This window comes from Acanthopagrus latus, chromosome 20 (assembly GCF_904848185.1).
Source record: "Acanthopagrus latus isolate v.2019 chromosome 20, fAcaLat1.1, whole genome shotgun sequence".
Lineage (NCBI taxonomy): Eukaryota > Metazoa > Chordata > Actinopteri > Spariformes > Sparidae > Acanthopagrus > Acanthopagrus latus.
The window spans coordinates 1,911,628-1,925,196 of record NC_051058.1 but is presented as its reverse complement, the minus strand read 5'-3'; the positions used below and the strand labels follow the sequence as shown (position 1 = coordinate 1,925,196).

General features: G+C 40.7%; 1 protein-coding gene across 3 annotated transcripts in view; it reads right to left on the bottom strand.

The window, feature by feature from the left end:
- The window catches only part of wu:fj29h11 (protein NO VEIN), a 61,032-nt gene that overhangs the window by 33,883 nt on the left and 13,580 nt on the right, over positions 1 to 13,569 (bottom strand). For all 3 annotated transcript variants that reach the window (XM_037081182.1, XM_037081184.1, XM_037081183.1), the window contains exons 7-17: positions 13,337 to 13,534; positions 10,526 to 10,666; positions 9,484 to 9,744; positions 8,344 to 8,524; positions 8,092 to 8,258; positions 5,805 to 5,945; positions 5,053 to 5,231; positions 3,585 to 3,757; positions 3,121 to 3,345; positions 2,900 to 3,009; positions 1,251 to 1,466 (exon numbers count right to left, since the gene is read on the bottom strand). In XM_037081182.1, coding sequence (XP_036937077.1) covers positions 1,251 to 1,466; positions 2,900 to 3,009; positions 3,121 to 3,345; positions 3,585 to 3,757; positions 5,053 to 5,231; positions 5,805 to 5,945; positions 8,092 to 8,258; positions 8,344 to 8,524; positions 9,484 to 9,744; positions 10,526 to 10,666; positions 13,337 to 13,534 — 1,992 coding nt within the window. The remainder of the gene's footprint in view (positions 1 to 1,250; positions 1,467 to 2,899; positions 3,010 to 3,120; positions 3,346 to 3,584; positions 3,758 to 5,052; positions 5,232 to 5,804; positions 5,946 to 8,091; positions 8,259 to 8,343; positions 8,525 to 9,483; positions 9,745 to 10,525; positions 10,667 to 13,336; positions 13,535 to 13,569) is intronic.

Below are 13,569 nucleotides of genomic sequence, written 5' to 3'. Positions count from 1 at the left end.
AGAACAGAAACAAGAACAGTTACACTGAATGTTAGGTTGGAGAGCTAGGTCACCTGTTCAGCCACAGATTAAACTAAATGACAGCTAGAGTTAGCGCTACTTGCAGATTTAGCTTACCAAAAACACCAGCAAAGCAACACAGCACACAAAATAGACACAGCAAAAACATCAGTTAGGTCAGACCACTGTGTCAAACTACATATTTTTAAATGCCATGGCTAAAATAAAGGAACAGACCAGTTGTCACTAGTTGTCTGCATGAGTGTGACTGTTCTTAGCTTAAAGTCAAGGTGATTGGGTGTGTAACAAGGCTACCATATACAGTATGTGCTGTAACATTACATATCGGACAAAGCACAAGATGCAGGGCCGAGCTGATTTATAACTTCTGAAATATAGGATATACTTGGGACCTTATTAAGGAGAGAAACACCTCATATCTCAAGATTTAATTCTTTTTCAAGCAGCACAAAGTCTACCAATTCTTGTGAGGCCTTGCAATTAAGCACATAATCAAAATCTGAATCCAGTATCAAATCTGCCTCAAGAATCTGATTTTAGTTTTGAATCTGTTTCAAATCGGAATCCATTCAGATGCATTTCTGAATGTATGTAGGCCTAGGCAACTAAGGCTTTGAATAACTAGAACTCATACAATTCTGCTGATTTTGTAAGCTGAGAGGACTGAACTACTACTACTAACTACTACTACTACTACAACTACTGCTACAACTACTACTAGTTACTGTTTACCGTTTGGGTAAATACATTCTGATATTAATCTAGTGATAAAAACACAATAGTTGGATTAATCCCAAAAATTATCGATAGATTAGTCCATTGATCAAAAACATAGTTGATCGATAAAAAAAACAAAAATGTTTTCACTGTTTTTTTTAGGCCTTTAAGGACTACATACAAAACTAAAATTAAACTTGAATTTGTTCAAGGTTACCATGCTGTAACCCTGAGAAGTAAATGTGTTGATCTAACAGCTTTTGGTGAGGTGGTTTTAAATGTTGTATGCTGTTTTGGCATTACACTACTCAGATATCACTTTTCAGCTCCAGTAGGACCTAAAAATGTGAAAAGATAACTTCATGTGGATCAGATGATTTCTTTTCCCTAAGAAAGATGAAGTCTGTATGGTTAGGACAATCCATTTCCAAGGTTCATAAATGTAAGTATAAGGATTGCAGTAGTGTCGATGTTTCTCTGTTTGAAATATGACATTTTCTGATTATTCAGACCTTGGCCTGTTCCACAGAAGCTGTAGGCATGTTGCAGTCCTGGATCTGTGGTGGGTTCAGTTTTTTCTGGTAGTCTCTGACCCAGGTTGTGATGCCCAGGAGGATGCCCAGTCGGTGCAGACAGTTCATGTGCCTTGGGTCAGACTGGGCCGCAGTGATCAGGACGTGTTTAGACTTGGCCTGGCCCAGGACAAGGGAGAAAGGCTCCAAAAAGACCTGAAAGTCACATTCACACAAAAACATACACACTGTTTCTTAATCGGAGTTGTAAGAGTCCATTTGCTAATAATGCTTTTGAAACTTTGTTATGCAAACTCCTGAAACTGAAGTGTGTCTCAAAGACCAACAAGCCAGGGAAGCTGACTTATCTATGTGGCCAGACTGTAGTTCGCACGACAACTGTGAGACTGATCAATACCGCCTCCTCAATTCAATAAAACTGATTAACTTCACAGGCTATAGCTGCCCACTCTTTTGGTCAAGGAGACCCTGAAATGGTGTCACAGTTTATGTGTTTGCTTTTTAAAAGCTGAGCACCTTTCATCAAAATATCACAATGGATCAAAGGCAGCACTACTGGGTCTAACACTGAAAAAACAAAGTCTGCCACCGGCAAAAAACTTTAACTCACCGAGTGTTTGTGATGAAAATAAATCACAGTGACGGTCAGCCCTCCGGACCAAGATTTCTGGGAACTTTTGCCCAGAAAACGGCCTCTGTCCCCGCGAGTCAGGGAGTCAGACAGCGTCTTGTTTACTGATGGCGATTATGTAATTATGTAATTTAGCACGAAAAACACAACAACTTTGTCACTTTCCAGGTTGTTTGGTGGGTCAGGATCTCAATCACTACACATTATAACAGCATCCATATGATTATAAACTGTCCGCGGGTTTAGATTGACAGGAGGACACCTGGGAAACACCAACGTCATCAACATGACGTGTACCGTCATGCCTCTTTAGGAGCGCCGCAGCGTCGGCTTTCTGTGTGAATTACACAGTGGAACAGCGGAGATGCTTCACTCTGTGTGAATCACCATCGGCGGTGAACTGGCCAACCACTGCACCGGAGATAATGCGGAGACGCTGTGTAAAAAGGGCTAGTATATCTACTCCATACATGAAATGTTTGTTTTATGAATTGACAGCGAATGATGACACCTACTAGTCTTGTGTTAAGCCTAACTGCACAGACTAGCTTTCAAACAGAGAGAGGTGGTTCTTGGATATCACAGCTTGAATTACATTCTCCTATTTAGCCTTATTATAGAGCTGTGTCTCAGAAGTCCAAGCAAAACTTCAACATAACCAGGGTTTTCCCTCCTACGATAACCTTTAGGCCAGCACCACCTGAGCCGAATTAGTGTAATATCTAGATCTCCAGATCTAATTGTTGTAGTCTGTCCCTGGCGGACCTTTTTTGTTTAATCATTCCATTTTCTGTGTGATGTGTATTTATTATACGCTTCAACCTTTTTCATTTTTATACACAGATAACCAAGTTTTCTCGGTGGAGGACCTAAAGGGCTCCAACCAATTAGTGTCTTCAACAAACCTATGCAAAACAATGATAACTTCTCTTCAGCAATAACAGAGAGAATATGCATTGATCCTGTAATCTGACAGGGTCAGTGCAGTGTGACTGACCTGTTGCAAAAGAGCTTGGCACGTTCTGATGGGGATTCGTGTCAAACACGCCAAAAGGAATTTGGCCACTCTGTTGTAACATGACACATCCTCTTCAGCTTGGGACAAATCTAAAGAACACAAACAGTATTTTAGTAATGGTGACACACTCATTCAGCCATTGCAATACAACATCTGTAAAGACTTTCCAGCTTTGAAGTGAATAAGAAAGGAATCACTACCTTCTTTGGCCACAGCCGCTGCTAGGGAGCTCTGCATATGATTGGCCAGGAGGGCTGTCGGCGCATTAATGACCCCGTCAGCCACTACCATGGACACCAGGTGGCCGGCTGTGCCGATGGGGTCAAGGATCATGGCAGCATTAGAGAAATGCTTGTCCCCTGTGTGTGTGGTGAGTCTGAGCAGCAAACCTGGCATCACCTCCAACGCTGACAGGCCTGTATTAGCTGTAAATTGTTTAGAAATAACCTTTTATTTTTACATATCATTATCTAACAATATTTAAAGTGAAAATCCACAGAAATAAAAATTATATATTCCATTTACTAAAACTTTTAGTCATCACATTGGCGTGTTTGAGAAACACTGAGAAGTATCAAATATCATTGCAGATGAAGAAGCATAGTCCATCTGTCAACAATTTATAAATTTGATGATGCACAGACACACTGTGGCTGTTTCCTACCTGCATTGCTTTCGATGAAGTCTTTGAGGGAGCCATGACGTGGTTTAAAGATCAGCTCCCACTGGCTCCAATCACTTAAATCCTCCAGCAGAGGGCAGGAGAGCAAACTGGCCAGAGCCTGATCCTTGGACATCTCACCCTGGAGTCCTACTGCCTCACACCCATCTTCAGCACTGTTTATAAGAGGGACATGGGGACAAGAGGACAACATAAAGGGGGACACGTTCAGTTCCATGCTAGGATTTTTATGTTTTAGTATTTTTTTTTATACATCTCTTCAAAAATGACTGAGAAAAAATGGCAACATCACATTCGGGTTATGTTTCTGGCAGATGCAGTTACTTCATTCAACACTTGGCCCCTTTTAATCTGATTCTCCTGTATTTACTAAATTATTTTCTTATTTTCCTAGCCTATTTTAGCTGTCAGCATCAAGTTCCATACATCATTTGATTGGGGAGAACCTTCAGTTTCAGTCCAGCTCATTTAAAGTCCTAATTTTACATTTGCTTTATCTGATAATGGATGAATATACCAGATTTTAAAAATATATACATATGGTTTTCATTGTGAATTCAGAGAAGGCAAGTTTAGCTTTTTTTAAATTCAGAGTTAAAACCATTTTGTCTAAAATAATCTGAGGCATTTTTCAATGGAAAAACAGGTGTTATCCTACATTTCATTGACCTTTCATACTGACCATGTAGATGTGTCCAAAAAGAGGGTAAATATAAAGGTTATTAAATGATAACAGCGCACACTAAAGCAATGGTGATTATTTTTATTTTTTTTCTAAGAAATGTATGATTCACTGAAAATGAACAAAACAGGCTTAGCTACAACCACTGCCTGCTGGACCAGAAGGAGAAACTACATGGGTTTCCTTAACAAATCAATGCTGCAGAACATGACGTAATCACTATCACTGCAGAGCCCCTGAATGCCCAAAGAAGACAAGTGATACAACTGAAAAGCTGAAACTCTGCTGATTTCAAGCTTGAAGATAAGTTCAGTCAACATAAATACTGTGCCGCACGCGTAAATAACGTAAGATGCCTGTTATGACTTTAGAGACAGCTTTACAATGAAATATTAACCCTGATGATGTTCTATTGCTATCCTGAGGTTATTGTTGGCCTGGCCACACTCATTCACAAATGTTTCTTAGTCTGGAACCTCTCAGTTCATTTCCAATCTCCAAGGGCTGTTATCAACATGCACAGACCAAAATGCCTGCTCTGTATGCAATCTGATAGCCCAACAACCAAGGGCAGGGTAGTGAAATGTGTGACATGTGACATGCAATAGATCGATGGAAATCCATCTGGTAGGGTGACAAGATGTATCTGACAAACAAATCTGCTAAAGGAAATTAATGATGATGACCTTGTAGATTTGCCTGGGTCATTTTAGCTTGGTTTGTGACAGAAAAGCTGTCTCTCTGTCCATCTCTTACCACACTGCTAACCTTGATTTGCAGTATTTGGCGAACAGAGCTGACTCGTAGCAGACCGGGCTCAGTCCTCCTCCAGGCAGCCTTCTCTGATGCTGCACAAAGCCAGCCAGCATTTGCAAAGCGCCAAAGCCAAGTTCACGAGTGTCCCGCACCCTGTAGTGGGACCTCAGTGCTAGCTCAATGTGGGAGAGCTGGGAACAGAGAGGTGGATGTTAATTTTCAAGTCAAATTGTTGAATTCTTAATTATTATTATCATTATTATTATCTTTTTTTTTTTTACAGAGACACACAGATAGATCCTTAAAGTCTGGCCTCATCAACACGCCCACCCAGCGGATGTCTGTCTCATTACATCAGATGACATTTTGACCATAATCCCATTGACATATACTCTTTATAATGTTAATTTTAGCACAAAAGTTTGCACAAAACTGTACAGCTTTGTAGTCTAAAACATACATACTTGCTGTAGTATTTGTTATAATATTTCCCTCTTTTACTCTAAATTTATGGTCTGGACTGCAGTAATTGGCCTTCATTTTTATGCACCAGACACCACAGCAAATTCCTTCCTCTAAAAAAGGAGTGACATTTTATCATCCACTATTAGCCTGATGTGTTTGTAAATATTGTAAACTTTGTAATACACGTCTGTACTGCCCCCCATTCAGGGGGACTGTTCCTTTAACAGGATAAAGAGCTTTGTTAACGTAGTTAAAAGTGTGTATGTTTTGTGACACTTTTATGCCTTTTAATGCCTCACTTCATCTGGATCAGTGGAGGTTATGTCGCCACACTGGTTGATGAACTCATACACGTCTTGTCTGGTGGGTCTGAAACCACTGCCGGGTTCCATGATGCCACTACCCAAGAAAACAGTAGAGCCCACGGTGTTCTGCAGCAGCTGCGCACAACCAGAGACAAACAGGGTGAAAACAGTGTGCATTTTTATCTATTCAGTGTTGGAGGGTCAGGAGATCTTTTCAGTGGCCTAGATTTATAATCCATACTCATACAGACTCTAAGGGCTCTAGCTTACTGCCTGACGCAAAGTGACACACAGTGCAGCACAAGTGTAATTGCTAGTTTCAGACCTACGCAGTTTTCATTTTCACAGCCAGTGCCATATTGTGTAAATAGCAGGGCTATAACGATATCAAAAGGTCATGGTACAGTGTAATCCCCCCAAAATAGTCCAAGATATGATATTTATCACAATATTTTTAAAAAGGAGGAAAAAGATCATCCTTAAGCTACAAATCTGATGTGTACAGCATTTGTTATTCGGATAAAGTTTTTTCTTTTTACTTTTAGCAGTAAGGCACTTCTGCTTTCCTTCTAGAGTAAAATAGAGGTAGCCAGCCATGACCTACACACCTGCCTGCTTCACCAAATGAAGCCAACAAGAGGTGGAGAAGGGCAGGTCTTATGAGAACTTATGGGACCCATTATACTGGGAGTCTATCTTTCTGAGGTGTGTGACTGCGCCATCTGCTGTTCAAACAGTATGATTGTTACTTACCAAGGAGACCGGTTGTCACTAATTGGAACCCATATCCATGCAATATATACACTCACCGGCCACTTTATTAGGCACACCTGTCCAACTGCTCGTTAAACGCAAATTCCCAATCAGCCAATCACATGGCAGCAACTCAATGCATTTAGGCATGTAGACATGGTCAAGACGATCAGAAGAGCATCAAGAGCATCAGAATGGGGAAGAAAGGTGATTTAAGTGACTTTGAACGTGGCATGGTTGTTGGTGCCGGGCTGGTCTAAGGGATTTCAGGAACTGCTGATCTCCTGGGATTTTCACGCACAACCATCTCTAAGGTTTACAGAGAATGGTCCGAAAAAGAGAAAATATCCAGTGAGCAGCAGTTCTGTGGGCGAAAATGCCTTGTTGATGCCAGAGGTCAGAGGAGAATGGCCAGACTGCTTCGAGCTGACAGAAAGGCAACAGTAACTCAAATAACCACTCGTTACAACCAAGGTATGCAGAAGAGCATCTCTGAACGCACAACATGTCGAACCTTGAGGCAGATGGGCTACAGCAGCAGAAGACCACACTGGGTGCCACTCCTGTCAGCTAAGAACAGGAAACTGAGGCTACAATTCGCACAGGCTCACCGAAATTGGACAATAGAAGATTGGAAAAACGTTGCCTGGTCTGATGAGTCTCGATTTCTGCTGCGACATTCGGATGGTAGGGTCAGAATTTGGCGTCAACAACATGAAAGCATGGATCCATCCTGCCTTGTATCAACAGTTGAGGCTGGTGGTGGTGGTGTAATGGTGTGGGGGATATTTTCTTGGCACACTTTGGGCCCCTTAGTACCAATTGAGCATCGTTGCAACGCCACAGCCTACCTGAGTATTGTTGCTGATCATGTCCATCCCTTTATGACCACAGTGTACCCATCTTCTGATGGCTACTTCCAGCAGGATAACGTGCCATGTCATAAAGCGCGAATCATCTCAGACTGGTTTCTTGAACATGACAATGAGTTCACTGTACTCAAATGGCCTCCACAGTCACCAGATCTCAATCCAACAGAGCACCTTTGGGATGTGGTGGAACGGGAGATTCGCATCATGGATGTGCAGCCGACAAATCTGCAGCAACTGCGTGATGCTATCATGTCAATATGGACCAAACTTTCTGAGGAATGTTTCCAGTACCTTGTTGAATCTATGCCACGAAGGATTAAGGCAGTTCTGAAGGCAATAGGGGGTCCAACTCGGTACTAGCAAGGTGTGCCTAATAAAGTGGCCGGTGAGTGTACATTGCAGTGAAAATAAAAAATCTCAGTCAAGTCCACTGATAAAAATTTAACCACCTACAATTTACTCAAGTGCTGGTATTTCCATTTTCTGCCACTTAATTGTTTCCACTCCAGTAAATTTATTTTATAACTTTAGCTAGTTACTTTGCAGATTCGGAGCAAAAGGGAGTTGGACACCTAAACATACGTGTGCCCTGCGACTATTTAAATAGAGCCGAAAGAGTAAAATCAAATATTTTAGACATGTACTACTACTTGTACCTGACTGTGTTTTTTCAGGAACTCCAGAAAGCTGCCTTGCTCTAGAGAGCGGAAATCTTTGACCTGAAAGTGTTTGATTAACTTTTCCTCCAAAGACGCCATGTGGTTCAAAGTGAAGGTTGAGTTCTGAGAAGACAGGCTGTCTTTAAGGTACTGCTTCACTTTGGCTGAGAGACAGAACAGATTCAGCATTAATGGCATAATGACATTTTTCAGATTAACCACATATGTGTGGCAGAAACATATGAATACCTTCACTGGGGAGAGATGTGGTGGGTTTGTCCTCTGTCTTCATTTGTTCTGTGGTTTTGGATGCCTTGTCTTTTGGGACCAGATCCTGTGGGACAGCCAGGGAGCCACCACAGATGGCCAGCTGAAACAGAGCCCTTGCTAGCCGGTTATCTGACACCTGCAGCAGGAAGCTCTGGATTTGCTGCAGTGGCAATGACATCACAAATCACTAATGAGTTGTGTTTCTTTGGGACACCACCTCTAGTTGTCTTGAAATATAATTGTTGACAATGCAAAAACAGGAAAATCATTCAGTTATGAAGTTTGTTTTAAAAAACATGCATCAATTTGTCCAAAGCAAACACAGACTTAAAGTCATCATCAACACTGTCAATTAATTGCTAATTTTCAACTTTTACATTAATCTCCAAATATTTTGATAATCACTAAATCAGTTTGAGTGACTTAAAAGAAAAAAAAAAAAAAAAAGTCAAAGCTTTCTGATTCAAGCTCCCTAAATTCGAATACCTTCTGACAGTATAATGTATACATTTGCCTTGTGGATATTTTTCATAATTTTCTGTAATTTTGTTCATAAAAATAAACATCTGTGAGTTGCAGCCTGACTAAAAGTAGGAATCATATCTTTGTCGCTGTGGTGGTCTTGAATCTTGAAGCTACAGCATATGATGTGCTTCCAACTTTAAATCTTAATGTTGGAATTAATGGAGGTGTTCTTGATATGTTGACCTGGATGTTTAATAATGAATAATTAATTTACTGTCACAGACTGTGGATAAGGATGATAAATTCACCAGGATAAAGATAATCCCAGAACATGTACAAGTAGGTGGCTGTCAAAATGAGTTAAGCCACACATATCAAGTCTCACCAGTATTCACTGGCTAAACTTTTTCTTACGCCTTCATAAAGGATTAGGATATTACGAAAGGTGACATTTTGTTAATGAGTTGGGAACTAGAGAGCACCTCTGAAGCCCACAGCTCAAGATGGGAAGCTTAATAGAATTATCATCCAGAGGCATAAAGCAGCAAAGACTGGGATTACACAAAATTCCCAAACTGCCACTGAGCGAGCTCTTTCGATGCACCTGAGGAAGCACTGGATAATAGAAGACATCTCTCAGTGCCTAGCACCCACCTTGGCCATCCTGGGACTGAACACCCCCTCTGCGTTTGAGAAGACTGCCAGCACAACCTCGGATGCTGTCATGGAAACGTACTTCTTCCGGAGGTCGAAGCTCCCTGTGGAGGAGATGGAACTTGCTCCTTGCAATGGCTCCAACACACTTTTCTTCATCTTCCTCAGTCGCTCCAGTACCTCCTCCTCCAGCTCCTTCTGGATGACCTCCCTGGCTGACTCCAGGATAATGTGCTCACAGCGACTCACTTTCATTAAGGTCTGAGAAGGAGCATCAAACAAGCTTAGAATTATCTACCAATAAACTTATTTTTTTTCTCAATTGAACCACTGTATTTCCACCTGATAGGCTGTATCACTGTGGTTAATAGTTATGGATATGTGCCAAATGATTTTCCAACAATAATCTGAAGTGTGTCAGTACTAGAGTGTCCACAGGTATCACTTGGGTTCTACCGATATGGTTTTTCCAGGGCCAATGAGAGGTCGAATGTTAAGCAGCCATGACTGTCCCATCCCTTCTTGTAATGATACCTCCTGGCCTGAGAAACGATAGTGAGTCACTGTAGACTCTTGTGTGTCGCAGGAGATGATGAAGAAGTCAAGCATCATAGCAGCAGAATAGGTGATTTTGGCTGTTCTAATAGTTGTTGTTGCATGGTGCAGTAATACTGATTTCAGTGTTAAGTATGATGCAGTGTTACACAATGACTATTTGAGAAGTGGATGAATTTGAGTGATGGATTTCAAGGCTACCATTTCCAAATTTAAACTTTTTTTTTTTTTAAACTTTAAAATGATCTGTATACAAAATTCATAAGCGCTGAGCTTAGATTCAAACAAATCTTTATAAATGGAATTGAAAACACAAGTTGATGAATGGTAAAATGTGTCTATGCATACAGTTTATACAAAATCCGCAACAACAGAAACCTAATGGGAACGCTGCCATGAAATTTACTGAGCACATTTATGCTGCTGATTGAAAATCTTCTGTATCCCTAACAGTGTTTTCAATTTTCCAGCAGGTCATGTCTCTTACCGATATGGGCAGTGCAATGCTGTGTATCCTGATGCCCAGCTCGTAGGGAGATTCACAGTTGTAGTGATCAGCCAGATACTTCATAAACTCAGCCAGGTCTACTTTGGGCTTGCTCTGCTGCCTCCTAAAAATGCGGAGTTGCTAAAGAATGGAAATAGAGTAGATGTTATTTTTTAAAAATTCAGTAGTAGGAATGCATGATACGGTTTGTCTTCAGCAATACAGATAACTAATAATTAACTGCTTCTCATGGCTGATAGTGATAAAATAACCAATAATTCACAGTTTTGTATTTTAAAAGGCAGACCTGGAGTTTCTGCACACCGGAGGGTGAGAAGGGCTAAGATTGGTGATGACAAGCTTGACTCTCTAGGCTAGTGTGGTTCTAACCAAGTGCAGCAGTTTAAAGTCATGAGGGTGAAAACAACGAGTTCCTTCACTTTTAGCACATATTGGTGGATCACAAACCAACTTTAAAGATCCCTCCCTTCAGTGTTTCTTCCTGTCTAACTTAACATTCTTCATCAGAGAGTGGGAGCATGGTTAATAGTCAAACATATTCATTACCATGGCAAGCAGACAGCCATTATAGCAAGATCAACATCACTAGCATGGATAACTGATAGCATCAATATTAGCATGGGCAAACAGCAGGAGTATTGGCATTGATTCCATATTGTCCATATATTATTCCATATTTCTACATTTGTGGCTTATTGACACTGTCAGGAAAGGACTTTAAAACATATTAAATATCAAATTAATCTCAAAATACACTCTGGGGGGTCTGTAAATGTACATTCTACCCTTTTACTGTACATACATCAGTAGTAGTCTGTAGAGTATGTAGATGCTGCACTTGCTGTCTCAATAAAGGCAATTTGGCTTTTAATCGGCTATTATTTCGCTCATAACTCATTACAGTATGACCACAGACCTAGCCATTTCTGTGTCTGAAATGGATGTTGATGTTTTTTCCTGCTTCAGATGATTTGCTCTATGCATTACAGCAGGGGTACTCACAAAAAATTCAAAGAGGTCCAGTTCGAGAAAATTTGCTTGGGTGAAGGTCTAGAACCTCATAATGTCTGACTTGCATTATGATTCCGTGCCATATACAGTAGCTTATATTGAAGTAGGGTCGAAAGCACTTGAGACACTGACATAGCCAGCTAACTTCTGGTTTAGGGCCTGACTAACTTGAATAGGGATAAAATTCAGTCATTTGGCTCTTCTAGACCTTCCAAATTTTACTGGACCAAATGACTCAAATATTTTTTTTTCTGATAGGACATCTTGATGGTTGACATGCAATGGAGATGAGAGAGGGGGGATGATATGCAGCAACTGGCAATGGTTAGACTCAAACCCTAGGCTGCTGCAGTGAGAAAAAGGCTTCTGTACATAGGTCACACTCTCTACCAACTGAGCTACTGGGGCACCAACAGTATTCCGGCAGTATTCCCCATCAATTTGCGGGGGTTGTGAGCCTCAAAAACGTGTATCCACCATTTTATAGACGCGTCTTTCACAGTGTTAGCTTATAGGAAAAAGTCTTCCTGGGCCAACTTGACCATGTAATTGCACGGTTTGGCCACTACGAAAACTGTCTTCAAAGCCTGCCATTCTTCCCGGGGCCTTGATCTCAATGATGAGGCCAGCTGTCTTGTTTTCAGACAAAGTTCCAGTCATGACAACCGTGTTAAATACTCCTCCTCCTCTTCTTCATTGGTTTTACCAGCGGACTAAAAAACACTCGGCAGAGCTCATGCATGTGTGCGTGATGAGGTGGGTGGAGCTGCAGGGCAGATTTTTCTGTGTGCACTGTAAAATTATATGGTTGATTGGAAAAATAAAGGGGATTTTGGACTGTATCTCCCTGTACCTGGGGCCAACAGAGAGCCTTTGAAAAATGTGCCCTTAATTTTAGTAAAAAATAGTGTTTACCTCGAGTTTCCCCTATTTTCTTTTTGTTAACTCCATTTCACATCTTGAAATTCTTAACCAACTGTATCAACACAATCTTAAAACACCTTTTAACAACTGAACAGTATTTTTTTCCCCTCTTTTGCCTCACTCCCCCAATTTCTCTTGTTTAGTGAGCGAAGTGAGCTTCAGCTTTTCCTGCCAGGATTTTAAATGTGGGCTGTAATGGTGTCAGAGCCATCCTCATAGATGTAAGTAAGTGCTCAATGTGAGCCTGGAATTAAATTTTGTTAAATAATGTTCACAGTGGATAAAGCTGCCTTTACTTTTGGTGCCCTTAACTGGGATTTGAATGTGTATGTTTGCTTAATAGACTTTTTCTTCGTCTCACACTGGCACTTTACATTATTGCTTTTAATAATTGCCACGGTATCAGAAAATATGAGACATACTGGTTTTAAATTGCACATGGGAAGAATCAACATGCTAGAGTCAATTCTCGATTTAAAGCATTGTATTCATTGTCCATTTTTCTCTCTTTCGAGCACAACATGTGAAATACCTCTTCTATGATTTGCATTTCTCGCACAGATCAGACACTTTCAGATGGTGGTGGGCAGTTGATGTAATCTTGTATGCCCAAACAGTCTACCATGAATAAAACAAATCTTCAACAGAAAGTGTTATTAAATAACTATATGTGGCTCAGTAATAAAATGTCAAAACAAAAATGTGACTCCGATTATGAATATAAACCTGTAAACCTTAAATCAAAAGCTCAATCTTCGAAAAAGTACAAAATATGTTTAAACTGTAATTCAAAATATGTCTGTGGGTGAAAGACATCAAAATAAATTCCTCAGTCATTTGCCACGTAAGTCATACCTTTAAGATGTCTACTGTCTCAATCTGGTGGATATCATCATCCTTTGTATTACTGTCAATCTTGAACATGCGGTGGATGAGGGGGACTTTGCAGAGGGGCCCCAGGTTCAGCTCCTCGTAGTGCTTCTTGTCCTTCAGGCCAGCCAGTGATTGGCCTAGCTCATACAGGGTACAGATGGATGTGACTGTTCCAGCAGACTGAAAGAGATATTTTTTAAAAGAAAACTTAAGTA